The following is a 15452-nucleotide window of genomic DNA, read 5'->3' on the forward strand; positions in this document are numbered from 1 at the left end:
TGTGTGTGTGTGTGTGTGTGTGCGTGCGTGCGCGCGTGCGTGCGTGTGTGTGTATGTGACAAAATAATAAAAAATAAATAACTTAACAGCCTATCATTTTCAGACCATATTGCTTTGATTGCAAGAGACAATACCTTGCCAATGAATAAATCGTACCACTGCATTTCTTCTCTTCATGCTTTTACTATGAATAGGCCTATATCTGTTGCCTGATATAAAAAAAGGTCATAACAGTTTGGTACATGTTTCTGAGAGATGGTATACAATATATAAGCAGTACAAGAACAAGATACAAGTCTTCCATGTGGGGGTTGATATTTGCCGTCTTTTGTTTGTCCGTTTTGACTGTTCCAACCCCACAGTGCCATCAGTCATCCACGTCAATTTCCACGTCTTCCTCGTCGTCCTCGGAACACTCTTTACTAGTCGTTGTGTGGTCCGAGAACGGCGACAGGGGGGACATCCGCAGTTTGTGAGCGAGCTCGTGCTCCCGCTTACCACCCCGCGCGGGGGAGGAGGACGACGGGCGCGAGTGCAGGCCCAGCGTCCCGTTGGCGCATTTCTCCAGGTCCGCGAGCTTGGCGAGTTTCTCCAGCGGCACTACCCCCGTCGCCTTGGCCGACTCCACGTCCGCCTTCATCTCCTCCAGGTCACGCTTTAGCTTGGCCCTGCGGTTCTGGAACCACGTGATGACCTGGGCGTTCGTCAGGCCCAGCTGTTGGGCTATCTGGTCCCGGTCGGCCGGCGACAGGTATTTCTGGTACAGGAACCGTTTCTCCAGCTCGTAGATTTGGTGGTTCGTGAACGCCGTGCGAGACTTCCGGCGTTTCTTCGGTGTGTTTCTCTGGCCGAATAGTGTCATCCCGTCTCTTCCTGTGGGGAAGACACAAAGAAAAGGTTTAGTTCAACGACATGTCAGTTAATATGTTCATGCGCCTCTCGCTCTCTCTCTTACTGCGCCAAGGGCGTTGCAGGCTAAAACAGCAGCCCTATGGCCTATAGGTGAATGAAGAGGGCTAAATAGTTCAAACATGGTGCAGGTGCACAAATGCATTTTATGCTTTTTTAACTGGATTTATAAATGCATGCATAATGCGTTAGTTCCGTCAATAGCCTAGCTATAGCATTATGCCGTGGTGACATCTGATCTTGTATAATTATACTCTTCCTCTATACAACATGCAGGTCATAATAAATAAATCATATAAACGATCGACGTAACGTAAATATTGTGATTTATTTTCTTTTTTTTTGGCCAATGTAGGCTACTCGTGAAAAATGGTCAGGTGTTTTCAGCAAAATAATTATAATAATAATGAATTATGTTAGCCCATATAAAAAATGAGGTAGAGTAAAAACAATGGACGAGATCCGCGGCTTCAACTAATAGCATCATCCAATATAGGTTACAACCAATTCCAATTTCCAAATCCAATGTTTAACAGCCATGCAAACATTTAAAGACATCATGTTACCTATACCTTCCGCAGCTTGTAACACGCTGACCTCCAGTCCCTTGAACGTCTTGCTGGCCAGCTCCTCCAGGGCGCACAGCGGGGAGGTCTGCGTGAGCAGGGCCCGGCTCGACAGGGAGCTGAGGCCGGAGGGACGGTGGTGTTTCTCGGACGAAATCAGGTGCGCCGTCCCGCAGAGCGCGTAACTTCGCTTCACCGACGGCTTGTTCAGAATGTCCTCGATGCTGAAGGGAGTGAGCGGCTTGTTGGAGTTGGCAGGCGGTGGGAGGTGGTCCAGCGGACTGCCTCGCCGCCTGTTCTCCATCGCATTCTCGCCGCATTTGGACACTTCTTTGGATGTCATGTTTCCAGCTAGTGCTGCTAAGTTCGTTGTAATATATCAGCAGTCTCAAAAACAAAACAAATGAAATAATAATAATAATAATAATAATAATAATAAAAAACAGCAACAAAAGGCTATCGAAAGAAAATATAAAATAGTCACATAACAGTAAAGGAGTTAACCCCGCATTGTGGATAATTGCGCGATTGCGGAGCAGAGGGGAAAAAAAGCTCTTATTCCAAAACGGGATGGGATGGTTCTTTAAAAGTATATCGTCCCCGGATAAGGAGAAGGAAAGAGCAGGTCCGGAGTAGTGACTGAGTGAGACGCCCTCCTTGAAAATGGCGAGGGTCGAAAAGAGTTGCACATAGATCTGACGACTACTAACAAGTTATCATTGATTGGGGAGGTAATCAATTATCTCTCTGGTGGCACTTTCACCCTCGCTTCTCTCTCTCTCTCTCTCTCTCTCTCTCTCTCTCTCTCTCTCTCCCCCGTTTCTCTCTCTGTCACACTCTTTGACTATGTTGCAGTCCAGTGCGGGGCTTTTTGGCGAGTTGGGGTGTCCCATTAATTAGGACGCATGGTTAGGAGGAGGGGAGGAGCCCCATGGAATCATAATGCTTTGTGCTCCTCTCATCATCTTTTGGGCTAATTTAGTCCGTGTGGCGAGGAACTAGAATAGGCCTCTCGGTAAATGAGAGAGAGAGAGAGGGAGAGAGAGAGAGAGAGAGAGAGAGAGAGAGAGAGATAATTGCTCATCAGTGTATGAATAATAATAATAATAACAACAACACTATAGGCATAATAATAATAATAATAATAATAATAATAATAATAATAATAATAATAATAATAATAATAATAATAATAATAATAATATAATAATAATAATAAAATAATAATAATAACTTCAGAAGTAAGAATTTGTTTAATTGAATTGTATTTGAATACAATTTTGAAGTGAGTTATTTCAAAGGACATAGGCCTATAGGACATATATTTCCCCCCCGAACCGAACGGATGATCTTTTGTTTTGTAAAGGTAATATGGAGCTTGGCGATACATCAACTATGACGATACCTCTGCTGGGGAGAGGGAGGGGTGAGTGAAGGAACACGAGCAGAGAGAGAGAGAGAGAGAGAGAGAGAGAGAGAGAGAGAGAGACATGGGGAGGGGTGAGAGAGAATATAGTATACATCCCCCCCCCCTCTCAGCATCGCCAAATCCGGGCCATAACTCATGCGAAAGGGCTTATTTTACATCCGCGCCGAGATATTTCATCTCCGATCAAATCTCCCCGCCTTGCTTCACTCCTCCAGCGCTGGCAGTATGATGATGGCTTTATTTTTGTGCAGCTCCAGCTGAGAAAAAAAAAATCTGCCGACGGGCCATCTGCATAAACGAACGACGTTTGTTCGTTCTGTCGGGATTAGTAAGATTTGTATACAGTCTTTTTTCCCCCTTCTTCAGTGTTTTTGGTAACGGAATTGGTTTATACTATTTTTAAACAAAATTATATTTTTATTCCTTTTTATTATATACGGGCTATATCCATTTATATAGATTATTATTAGTTAATTATACGTTTTACCTATACATTATTTAGGGTATTATGATTAATGTTATAGTATCGTGTGTATAGGCCTATTATAAATATTATTAGCTAGCAAACAGTTTATATAATTATTATTCTTTATAGCACTATAGTAGCCTAATATTGCATGTATGATATTATTCCCATGCTCTCCTGCCTAATAATGACGTGTATAATATAGTTGATAATATTACAGTGATGACTGATAGTTACTGCATCTTGACTTAATGTATATAGCTCTTCCACCAGGGGAAATATAACACAGACCAATGATAATGTGAGCAGGAGAGGGAGAGGGGAGAGATGAGAAGAGGAGAGGGTATATATGTTTTCGATCATGTTCGTGATGATCTTCAAAATAAACGTTTAATAATTATAATTTCAAAATTAACAATCAATTGTCTAAAGATTACGCATTGCACTGCCTATTATGCTATAGCTTATCTGTCTATCTATATTTTAAATAAAATGGGTTATTTAGCCAATTCAACTATTCAATAGAGAGTGAAGTGCTTTGTGCTTTGTTTGAAGTGTGTCAAATCTTACAAAGACTTCATCTTTTCAGTCCTAAAGAAGGCCGAAGAAAGGCGAAGGGTGCATGCACCGTGCACATGAGTCAACATTAAGTGCTGCAACGGAGGGAGGGAGAGAGAGAGAGAGAGAGAGAGAGAGAGAGAGAGAGAGATGGGAGGTAAGATGGAAAGAATAGGTCGGGTCCCCTCTAATAAAACGGACCTGAGTCGCAACTGTAGGCTACTTGCGCTTTTCCAGTCACACCTCTGGTTGTATAGATCTGCCATATTTTCTTTGGCGAATGCTACCCCCTATATAGGGATGATATAGGGTTCAAATGGTTAAGCTGAGAGCATCACGATTCATGACCAGACCCGCACCGTTTATTTATGATTGTTTTTTGTTTTCACAAAAAATATATAATTGTTTTTTATTTGAGAACAATGATTGATTAATACAGTTTCTGCAGCCTGCAAGCTGAAGGAGAGAGGGAAGCAGAGCATTGCCATTGAGTGGCAATGTGGCATACAGGACTGGACCCATTATTGCTTTGCTTTTATCAGGAACGTGAGAGAAAACAACATTTGTAAACGCCATCATTACTAAAGACTCATAGAAATATGAATGACAGCACAGCCTGACACTGGTCTCCATGTAGCTGTTATGAAACAGAAACAATGCAGCCAGCGTGACGACAATTAGTTTGAATAGTGTCAACGACTGCAATTTATGTAAAATTATAGAAAAATATAACTCAAAACTAGAACTCAAGCAATATTCACATCGAATTGAAACTTTTCTGTGCTATAGCCTAATGTCTGACTGTACCTCGTGCTGTTTTTTTTTGACTGACACAGATCAGGTGACAACAACACCTCCACCAACAAAAACAACAATTGACACACAAAATGTGTGTGTAAAATAAATAATACAAAAATCACACCTTTTTACCATCACATCATCCATTCATTGTCAGTGGGAATTTAATAGGACAAAAATAGCCAATTTGCTCTGTGTATATAGGACAACAATCTACTAGCTGAATATATAGGAGGGGCTAGCGCCCCTCACAAATCACACCCGTGTGAAGTGAGGGGCGCTCATCGTACAATCGTACATCATCATATATCATCTCATTCCGGCCAATCAGAATTCACGTCCACATCTTCTAAGTTTGTTTTTACGCAATGTTTGTGTTTACGCAAACGCTCAAAGCTGGCTATTCGTTATCGATGGCATTCAATGTTTGTGTTAGGACAATGTTTGCATGTGTTTACACAAACCCTCAAAGCTGGACATATGGAGGGCTAGCACCCCTCAAAAATGTCCAATACTGAACAAAATGTCATAATATTAATTAAAATATGTGGACTGTAGGCTGATCAACAGGACAACAAATAGGACAGCTTTGTATATAAATAACAACACAACATTTAATGTGGCATTGACATTCATCCTGGTCCTGCAGACACACACTCTCAGACAGGCTATATTATGTCCAGAGAAGCCACCGTAGCCACGTGCTGCACATGCTTGTTTATGATAGAGTGATATTTGTGGCGTCGTCATCTCTGCCCCAAAGAACCCCAACCCACCCAGCACCCACCATACTCACACCACCCACACCCACCCAGCACCCACCATACTCACACCACCCACACCCACCCAGCACCCACCATACTCACACCACCCACACCCACCCAGCACCCACCATACTCACACCACCCACACCCACCCAGCACCCACCATACTCACACCACCCACACACACCTAGCACCCACCATACTCACACCACCCACACCCACCCAGCACCCACCATACTCACACCACCCACACCCACCCAGCACCCACCATACTCACACCACCCACCCAGCACCCACCATACTCACACCACCCACACCCACCCAGCACCCACCATACTCACACCACCCACACCCACCCAGCACCCACCATACTCACACCACCCACACCCACCCAGCACCCACCATACTCACACCACCCACCCAGCACCCACCATACTCACACCACCCACACCCACCCAGCACCCTCCATACTCACACCACCCACACCCACCCAGCACCCACCATACTCACACCACCCACCCAGCACCCACCATACTCACACCACCCACACCCACCCAGCACCCACCATACTCACACCACCCACACCCACCCAGCACCCACCATACTCACACCACCCACACCCACCCAGCACCCCACCATACTCACACCACCCACACCCACCCAGCACCCACCATACTCACACCACCCACACCCACCTAGCACCCACCATACTCACACCACCCACACCCACCCAGCACCCACCATACTCACACCACCCACACCCACCCAGCACCCACCATACTCACACCACCCACACCCACCCAGCACCCACCATACTCACACCACCCACACCCACCCAGCACCCACCATACTCACACCACCCACACCCACCCAGCACCCCACCATACTCACACCACCCACACCCACCCAGCACCCACCATACTCACACCACCCACACCCACCCAGCACCCACCATACTCACACCACCCACACCCACCCAGCACCCACCATACTCACACCACCCACACCCACCCAGCACCCACCATACTCACACCACCCACACCCACCCAGCACCCACCATACTCACACCACCCTCCACATGATGCCTCGTCTCAGCTCGCCCTTAGAGTGAACCATATGGTTCTCAAAGTGGGGTCCGGGGACCAGCAGGGGTCCTTGAGGAGGTTCCAGGGGGTCCCTGGCAAAATGTGTTAATATAGGCTAGAATAATCGAAATCTGTGTAGCCACTTTATATTTAAAAATCACACCCGTGTGAAATGAGGGGCGCTCTTGTCATCGTACATCAATTTATGTTGGTGGACATTTGACATTGCTACATAAGGATCGGAATTATCAGCTCTTATCATCATACATCATCATGCATCATCTCATACCAATCAGAATGCCTGTTGCTTGCATGTGATTGGTTAGCTGATTTGCTCGTTTACATATGGCGTACATTTTCCCTTCAATGTCAATGGCGTTTAATGTTTTGATGTATAATTTACGTCATATTTAGCGGAATTCCGAGGTTATTTCTCCGTTCATTGTCTATGACAAATATTGAGACGTGTGGGGACAAGATTTAGCGGACATTTGACCTGAATTCCCCTTTGATTGTCAATGGCAAATCTTGAGACGTGTGGGGACAAAAGCTGTTTATAGAAGGGGCAGCGCCCCTTAAAAATAGACGATCTGTAAGCTCACAAGCTCACATTATGAGCGTGCCTTTTATCTACTATTTTAAAAAAATCTCGAAGAAATGTGATTTATTATGGGGGTGTCCCTGCACAAAAATAATTTCAGGTGGGGGCCAGTATAGCCAATTCAATAACCAAAACAGGGGAGAATGAATTCCAGTGATCTCAAAAGGAAACACCTTATCTAAATACTGCTCAGTGAAATGATGGAATTGAAAGAAGGAAAAAAAATCAGTATGGCCTAAAGCCTCACTGAGGCATACTGCTGGGAATATATTGGTTCCTAATTAATATATCGCTTTATATACCAAGTACAGAAAGCTTTTAAGGAATTCCATTCAAAACAAAGCATATCAAATCCATGTAGGCTATCTTATCTTAACAATGCATGCATGTACAGTGTATAAACACTGCTATTTGCTTGTTTTACAATCAGCCATATTTTGTGCATTTTAAATGGCTTGACTATAAAGTTTAGAATTTGTATAAACAACATTTAGAAATATAAACGGTGCTATAATCTCTGCCTCAAAAATATAGGCCCTAATTTCTGGTGGAACAAGGTTTTTTTTCTTCTCAGCTCCTTTACTCACACCTTGTGGTTTGTCTTTGTGTAGGGCAAACAAATAGCCTACTATTTAGAAGCCCCAGCAGAGTTGAAAGCAATCTGTGGGAGGTGATGATAAAAATATATGACTGGGCCTGCTCCATTGTTTCCTTTTTAACATGCATGTGAAATCACATTTACCAAGCAAGCACTCCCCTTCGCCGCCCTCACAAACCAGGTGTTGATTTAGGCCTGTCTAATGTGTCAGTCTCTGATAGCCTACTGTAAGTGGGTGAGCTCATGCCAGGCAGGGACAGACTGTGTGGGATTTAACCCATTCTGAACGGGCACCCATTTTGGTGTCAGCATCATGTTATGCTTTAGCTATTTAAAAATAGCAGATCTACAAGCTCATATCGCGCCACCGAGTGGCGCGATACGAGCTTGTAGGTCTGCTATTTTTTGAAAAATCGAAGAACGACTGACATTTTTTTGAATCTGATCTCAGGTCAGAATGGGTCCATCAGACCAGTGTGTGTCCGGCGGAAACCGCGTATGAATCTGATCTCAGGTCAGAATGGGTTAAGTCTGGTCAGTCAGACAGCTGTGGGGGTAAACTGTCCATTTTGTAGGACCCACAAAGACCCCTCGGCACGCACGCACGCACGCACGCACACACGCACGCACGCACACACGCACACACTTTCCCCAAGCGTATGTTATCATACATGATATCAGATAGAGCACACGGATATCCCAGCTCAGACGTGTCTCCCTGTTTTAGTCAGATGTGCAACTACAATATAAATCACATGTGATTAACAGAGGTCACTCTGGCGTCCCATTGGACGGTGTCTTAACGAGGGCCGACCTGGTTGGAGGAGAGAGGATTTATCAGGCGAGTTGGTATAGATCTCAGGAGAGACGGCCATATTTTTTCAGCTAGTGGAGATGTAATAACTAGCCTCTCTGACAAATAGACCTGATGGACTGGTTCTCTCTCTCTCTCTCTGCCTCACACGTGCATTTATCCACATTATCAGTATGTATGTATGTATTTGGTTAAAATGGGTAGGGTTTAAAAAAAGGCAAGAGTTTGCTCTGGTGCACTGGCCTAAAAGTGGGTCCTTAAAAACTGCTAAAACTTCTGAAATGTATGTATGTAGGTATGTACTGTATGTGTGTATGTATTTTAAAAGGGGAGGCTTTTTTGTAAAAATCCTTGCCCGCAATACCTTCATACATTTAAAATGAGTACAAAATAGGGTTACCAGTGAAGGGCAAACTGCCTATTCACTGGGGATGTATGTATGTATGTATGTATGTATGTATGTATGTATGTACACACACACACACACACACACACACACACACACACACACACACACACACACACACACACACACACACACACACACACACACACACACACACACACACACACACACACACACACACACACACACACACATTTTATAGTTTGCATAAAAAGTACAGTTATAGTTATACAAGATTTATAGGCTACAAAAAGATAACCATTAACCGCAGCCAAAAGGATAAGCAACCAAAAAAGCCCAGGTCTTATTTCCTTTGAGGTCCTGATGTGTATTCAAATAATCGAGGCATTCAAAGACAAACAATAATATAGCCTACACACGTACAATAGATTTCACGCCAAAATCACGCAAGACTGATAAAATAAGACACAAAAAATGGAGTCAACAAAGTGAAAGTCAACCCATCATTCTTCATGCAAGGGAAAAATAGAGAGGAAAAAAAGGAAACAGGTGCACCGTCTCCTAGGAAATCCAAGAGGCCCAGAGCTCACCCCCTGAGGAGTGCATAATGTACTGTTACTCTGTCCTTAAAGTCTTTTTCATGGTTCTCTGGCTGTAGTGAACTAGTGATACAACATCCCTTTACTGCTCTGTAGAACCACATGGATCCTTTAAAGAACCATATACAAAACTCATTAATTCACTCCAATATGGTCATGCCTTGATTCACATATGTATACTATAAACCCAATATACTTCGCTGTACGTCAACTAAAACTAAAGGTTCACAACCTATTTCAGCCGAATGTTCGCCTTGAATGTTCACATAACATAGCGATGTTGGAATTCATGTGGCTATAGCAATCTGCACAAGAGCAGCATTACAAACCTATAGCATTCATTGCTTAAATCCTGTCCAATATATTTGGACAGAACAGAACAAACATCATTTTATTTAATTTGTTTGTGTTTAATTTACCAAAAATAAATAATCCATGCTGTCTATATTTCTGTTTATAACATTGCACTCTTAGGCCCTTCTAAAAATGATGAAAAAAAACAAGCTCAACATTTACAGTAAAGAGAGATAAAATTTGATAATTGACTAAAACTGGTCAACCTAAGAAGCATTTACTGTAACAGTTGCTTTTCTCACAGTGCTGTGCCTGCCAGGCAGCCAGCAGCAGATTGTTATGACACCCCCTGATCATACTAGAGTGGTTTGGGGCCTGTACTAGAACACACTGTATGACCCAACACACTGTAGCTGGCACAGGCTGGACACAGGGGCCTCCTCTTTCCCACTATCAACACAGAATGGAAACATGAACAGAAGTGCATGACCACCAGAAACAAACAAAAAAACAAAACAAAAAACTATCCATGTACAAATTGTGTCCATTGATAGGATATAGTTGTTAACCCATTCTGACCTGAGATCAGATTCATACGAGGTTTCCACATGGACACACACTGGTCTGATGAACCCATTCTGACCTGAGATCAGATTCTAGAAATGTCAGTCGCTCTTCGATTTTTCAAAAATAGCAGACCTACAAGCTCGTATCGCGCCACTCGGTGGCACGATATGAGCTTGTAGATCTGCTATTTTTCAATAGCTAAAGCATAACATGATGCCAACACCAAAATGGGTGCCCAGTCAGAATGGGTCAAGCTGCTTGCTTTGGAACGATATACCTCTGTTTGCCTATATAAAAAAAGAAATCCTCTCTCTCCCCCCCCCCCCTTTTTTTTGCACTGCCTATATTATGTATCCCGTCTCCCTCTCCGTTTTCATATTGTTTAGCTTGATAAAACAAAATGACAAAGAAGCACTGACCAATGTATTAAAAAAAAATCACACCTGTGTGAACTGCATGAGCGGTGCAGGCTGCTGGCTGGCTGGCTGGCTGGCTGCAGTTATAGTTAGAGTGCTCAGTGTGAATGTTGCTCAACAGTGCCACTTTAGGTCACCCAGCAGTATTGCAGCTGTTGAAGGCCTCGTACTCAGACACACATACAGACATACACATTCGGTTACCCATTGGAGATTTTTTTTTTTCACCGCTCAAAAATATAAAAATCCATCCAGTAAAAAGCCTACAATGCCAGTTGACTCAAATGGCCATGCAGTACTCCTGCATGTTGGAGTCTAAAGAAAACAATTGTCATCACAATCAGGTTTTAACAATTTGTTATGCCAATGCCAAGTTCGTCCAAGCCAAATATATGGTCCAAGTGTAATTTCATCATCTACAGGCAATGTCTCAGAATTCAGCATTTATCTATACGTCAATACTTGACTAATGTGCCGTATGGACTTGTCTGAGGTAAAGCCATGCACCTTATTATATGGTTATACCATGCCGGATCATAACCATATACTGATGGGTAGAATTAATAATAATAATAATAATAATAACCTAAAAACAAAAATAAAGTAAATTAAAAGGAATAGCATGCCACTCAACGGCCTTACGATAAAAGACAGTTTTAATGGACGACTTCACCACTTTTCAATATATTCATTGGTCCAATATATTCATTGGTCCTCACTAATGTTCGTGATAAAATAGTAACGTTTTTGTCTACTCGGTCTGTGTCTCATATATAGGGCTGTGGGCAGTTCAGAAACCCATCTTCCAGTTACATCATCGTTAGGCAGATTCTTTTAAACAAGATTTAAAAGAATATATATTAAATTTGTATTATCGCGAGAACGATGGCTTCCAATATTGCATTGTAACTTTTCAGGAATAGAACGCCTGCAGTTTCTATTAGCTTAGATTCCCCATCGATGATGTCATTGGAAGACAGGTTCCTGAGTGAACAGCCCTCCTATGAGACACAAACCGAGTAGACAAAAACTGTGCTATTTTATTATGAACATTAGTGAGCACCAATTATATGAAAATAGGTTGAAAAGTGGTGAAGTCGTCCTTTAAGACAACATTTCGTTCTTGTAGATTCTGGGTCCAAATGTTGACATACATATTTGTGGTTTTAGACAGGTCAATATATGAAAACATTTATATTAAAACATTTAAAACTTAATCCCAAAGAAATTGATACAAAAGGGTTTTCAATTGGCCCAGGCCGTAGCGTAACGGTCTGGGCACCGGACTGGTGATCCAGTCGCAGTGTGCCGCGGGTTCGACTCCCGGACCCGACACAGCCTTTACTGCATGTCATCCCCCCATCTCTCTCCCGTTTCCTGTCAGCCTACTGTCTGTCCCTTCAAAAATCAAAATATCTTAAAAAAAAAAAAAAAAAAAAAGGGTTTTCAATTGATTCTGGTATGGATTAGGCATGCTAGATAACATACAAAAAATCTAGGAAAATATGCCTTCCAGAAGGCTTCTAATTTTCAAGATGACGCTCAAGATTGTGGCCGGGTTCTAGAAATGTCTCAATTGAAAAATTATGCAAAAGATTGTTCAAAATTGATTCTAGTAGGCCTACCTCTAGGCATGCTTGTTAATACACCAAAAATCTAGGAAATCCTCCCGGCTTTCCTCCCGGAAAGCCACTGTGTGAATTTGACATATACCTTGTGTCACTTCTATATTTTATATAAATATATATGTTTTGTCAAACCATCACTAAACACGGGTATATTTGATCATATAATTAAAAAGTCAAATATTAAAGTTAAATATTTCTCATCAAAATATATTAAAGTAAAGTCGGTGGTCTCCTTTGGTCCTTTGGTGTGAGAATGGTCCAGTGGGAAATGGAGAAAAAAAAACAATCATATACATCATCTCATGAACAACTGAATTTATGTGATTGGTTAGCCGATTTGCCTATGATTTCACTGAGCATCATGAAGCTGCCCAAGGACCCACCCACCTCAGACATCAGCAACATTATGAAAATCACCCAGGTCTAGTGTTCTATACTATGGTTAAAGACATGGGTCTATCAATATTATCACCATTAAAGTGGTGGTCCAGTGTGTGGTCCAGGTTGTTTGTGCAGACAGTGTCTCTAGTTGTTCTAATAGGCAAGCATGCATGCACCCTCCTACTGACCGTTGCTTGACTCTGTCATTTGCATAAAGTCTAACTTTTCTCAACTTTCTTTGTTATCAAAGTCATGGCAGTTTTGTAACCAGGGCGTTTGGGCCGTTCTATGTCGCTCAGTGTAGCCCAGGCCCATTTCCATATCATTGGAAATGAATGACTGCTCGTTGTTGCTGCCAGTGGGTGGCGATGAGCCCTGATAACCCATTCTGACCGGGCACCCATTTTGGTGTCGGCATCATGTTACGCTTTAGCTATTGAAAAATAGCAGATCTACAAGCTCATATCGCGCCACCGAGTGGCGCGATACGAGCTTGTAGGTCTGCTATTTTTTTGAAAAATCGAAGAACGACTGACATTTTTAGAATCTGATCTCAGGTCAGAATGGGTTCATCAGACCAGTGTGTGTCCGGTGGAAACCTCGTATGAATCTGATCTCAGGTCAGAATGGGATAATATGCTATTCACAGTCCTTTGGTAATAAAGACTAGAAGATATGTTTTTATACGTTTTGTCTCGTATTGTACCGGTAGTGTGCTTCACTTCCCTGTCTGTTTTTGTTTTGTTTTCTATGGGGACTGAGGATGAAATTGAGCATTTTTGCTAAATACGGTGTAATTTACACCGATGTCATATATCAGAATAGCCTATGGAATGTCCATATATGGGCATATTGGTTGGAAGGGCGGTTCTAGACAACTGCATATCTGTTGTCTCGAGTCCTTGACGATGTGCCGAGTTTGAAGTCGGTTGGTCCCATACATACATGACCATATATGGGCATATAGAGAGGTCGGACCAGTGGCTCATCTGTCAGTCCTTGTCCCTTTTATGCCCATATATGAAGATCGCGGATGTAATCAGTATATGCCCATATATGTGGGCATGCAACCTTTTGTGCCCACATATATAAATGGAGATCCATCTGATGGCATGACTACACATTGAGCTTAGACAGAGACAGCACACCCATTCTGACCTGAGATCAGATTCATACGAAGGTTTCCGCCGGACACACACTGGTCTGATTAAACCCATTCTGACCTGAGATCAGATTCAGTCGTTCTTCGATTTTTTTCAAAAATAATAGCAGATCTACAAGCTCATATCGCGCCACTCGGTGGCGCGATATGAGCTTGTAGATCTGCTATCTTTCAATAGCTAAAGCATAACATGATGCCGACACCAAAATGGGTGCCCGTTCAGAATGGGTTAATATAGGAAGATGAATTTTCAGTAAGCTATTTGTAACTAATTGACTAGATATAACATCCTCAAAAGCTAGAGGCTGCAGTCCTTAAATTTGATCAGTCTGAAAATCTGTCAAGCATATTATAGAATCACCATTTGTATTGGTGTGGTAATCTTTATATATATAGCACTTGTCATTCAAAGATATGCAGCTCAAAGTGCTTTACGGGCCAAATAAAATAAAGATGATACACAATACAAGAACGTATCACATTCAGTATAGCTTTCATTTTTCATCTTGTTCGGGGGGGTTGTGTAACTCAACCACGTATATTATGGGCAGCCCACACTCTCATATAATATTATTTATTCAGATAGAAGGCTAGAAGGCAGAGGGAAAGACAGAGAAAAGGGGCACGGGAGGTAAGCACTGGTGGGATTTGATCCCAGGCTAGTTATAACTAGCCCATTCTGAACGGGCACCCATTTTGGTGTCAGCATCATGTTATGCTTTAGCTATTTAAAAATAGCAGATCTACAAGCTCATATCGCGCCACCGAGTGGCGCGATACGAGCTTGTAGGTCTGCTATTTTTTGAAAAATCGAAGAGCGACTGACATTTTTAGAATCTGATCTCAGGTCAGAATGGGTTTAATCAGACCAGTGTGTGTCCGGCGGAAACCTCGTATGAATCTGATCTCAGGTCAGAATGGGCTAGAGAGAGTGCAAGTGGGTCTGAGCGTGTGGGCGTTAAGCACTCAACCATTGATGTGTATGCTTAGACATGTATTTATTAGTGATCTGAGACCACGGGTCCAGTCTAATTATGTGGAGCTGTGGGCTTGCGTGCATGGAGCTCCATGCCCAGAGGGGCTTTTTCCCCCCAACATGGCCGCCTGGGAAACAAACAGACTGGTCCGATGGTTCTCCTGTGAGAAGAAGAATGGGTTTCTCTCCTCCTGAATACCTCCCTGTCTCGTGTCTCTTTCACTCTCTTTTGTCTCACTCATTCTTTCACTTCCTCTTTCTTTCTCTCTTGTCTTTGTTTTTTCAGTCTTTCTGCCCGAGTCTCCTTCCCAATGCACACCATACGTACACACATGGAGTCATGCACACACATGCACACGCCACACATATACACACACACACACACACACACACACACACACACAGCGTTGCATGCATAAAAGCAAACGCACGCACGCACGCACGCACACACAAATAAACAAACACAAATAAACA

The 15452-nt window shown here is 42.8% G+C and overlaps 2 protein-coding genes across 2 annotated transcripts in view; one reads left to right on the forward strand and one right to left on the reverse strand.

Annotated features, from left to right (window-relative positions):
• Positions 1 to 367: 367 nt before the first annotated feature.
• Positions 368 to 1818, reverse strand: LOC310858503 (transcription factor LBX1-like; the record flags this gene model as incomplete). The annotated part of the gene is made up of 2 exons (XM_083764637.1): positions 368 to 873; positions 1482 to 1818. 2 exons carry the CDS (start codon positions 1816 to 1818, stop codon positions 368 to 370), a joined length of 843 nt encoding a protein of 280 aa, XP_083620763.1.
• Positions 1819 to 12820: 11002 nt separating this feature from the next.
• LOC310859175 (solute carrier family 2, facilitated glucose transporter member 9-like) overlaps positions 12821 to 15452 on the forward strand; it is a gene marked incomplete at both ends in the record, with an annotated part of 88448 nt that continues 85816 nt past the window's right edge. Inside the window, one exon of the mRNA XM_083765577.1 lies at positions 12821 to 12880. Within this exon, the coding sequence (XP_083621703.1) occupies positions 12821 to 12880 (60 nt within the window). The remainder of the gene's footprint in view (positions 12881 to 15452) is intronic.

This window comes from Protomyctophum parallelum (assembly GCF_964188405.1).
Source record: "Protomyctophum parallelum genome assembly, chromosome: 5".
Taxonomy (NCBI): domain Eukaryota; kingdom Metazoa; phylum Chordata; class Actinopteri; order Myctophiformes; family Myctophidae; genus Protomyctophum; species Protomyctophum parallelum.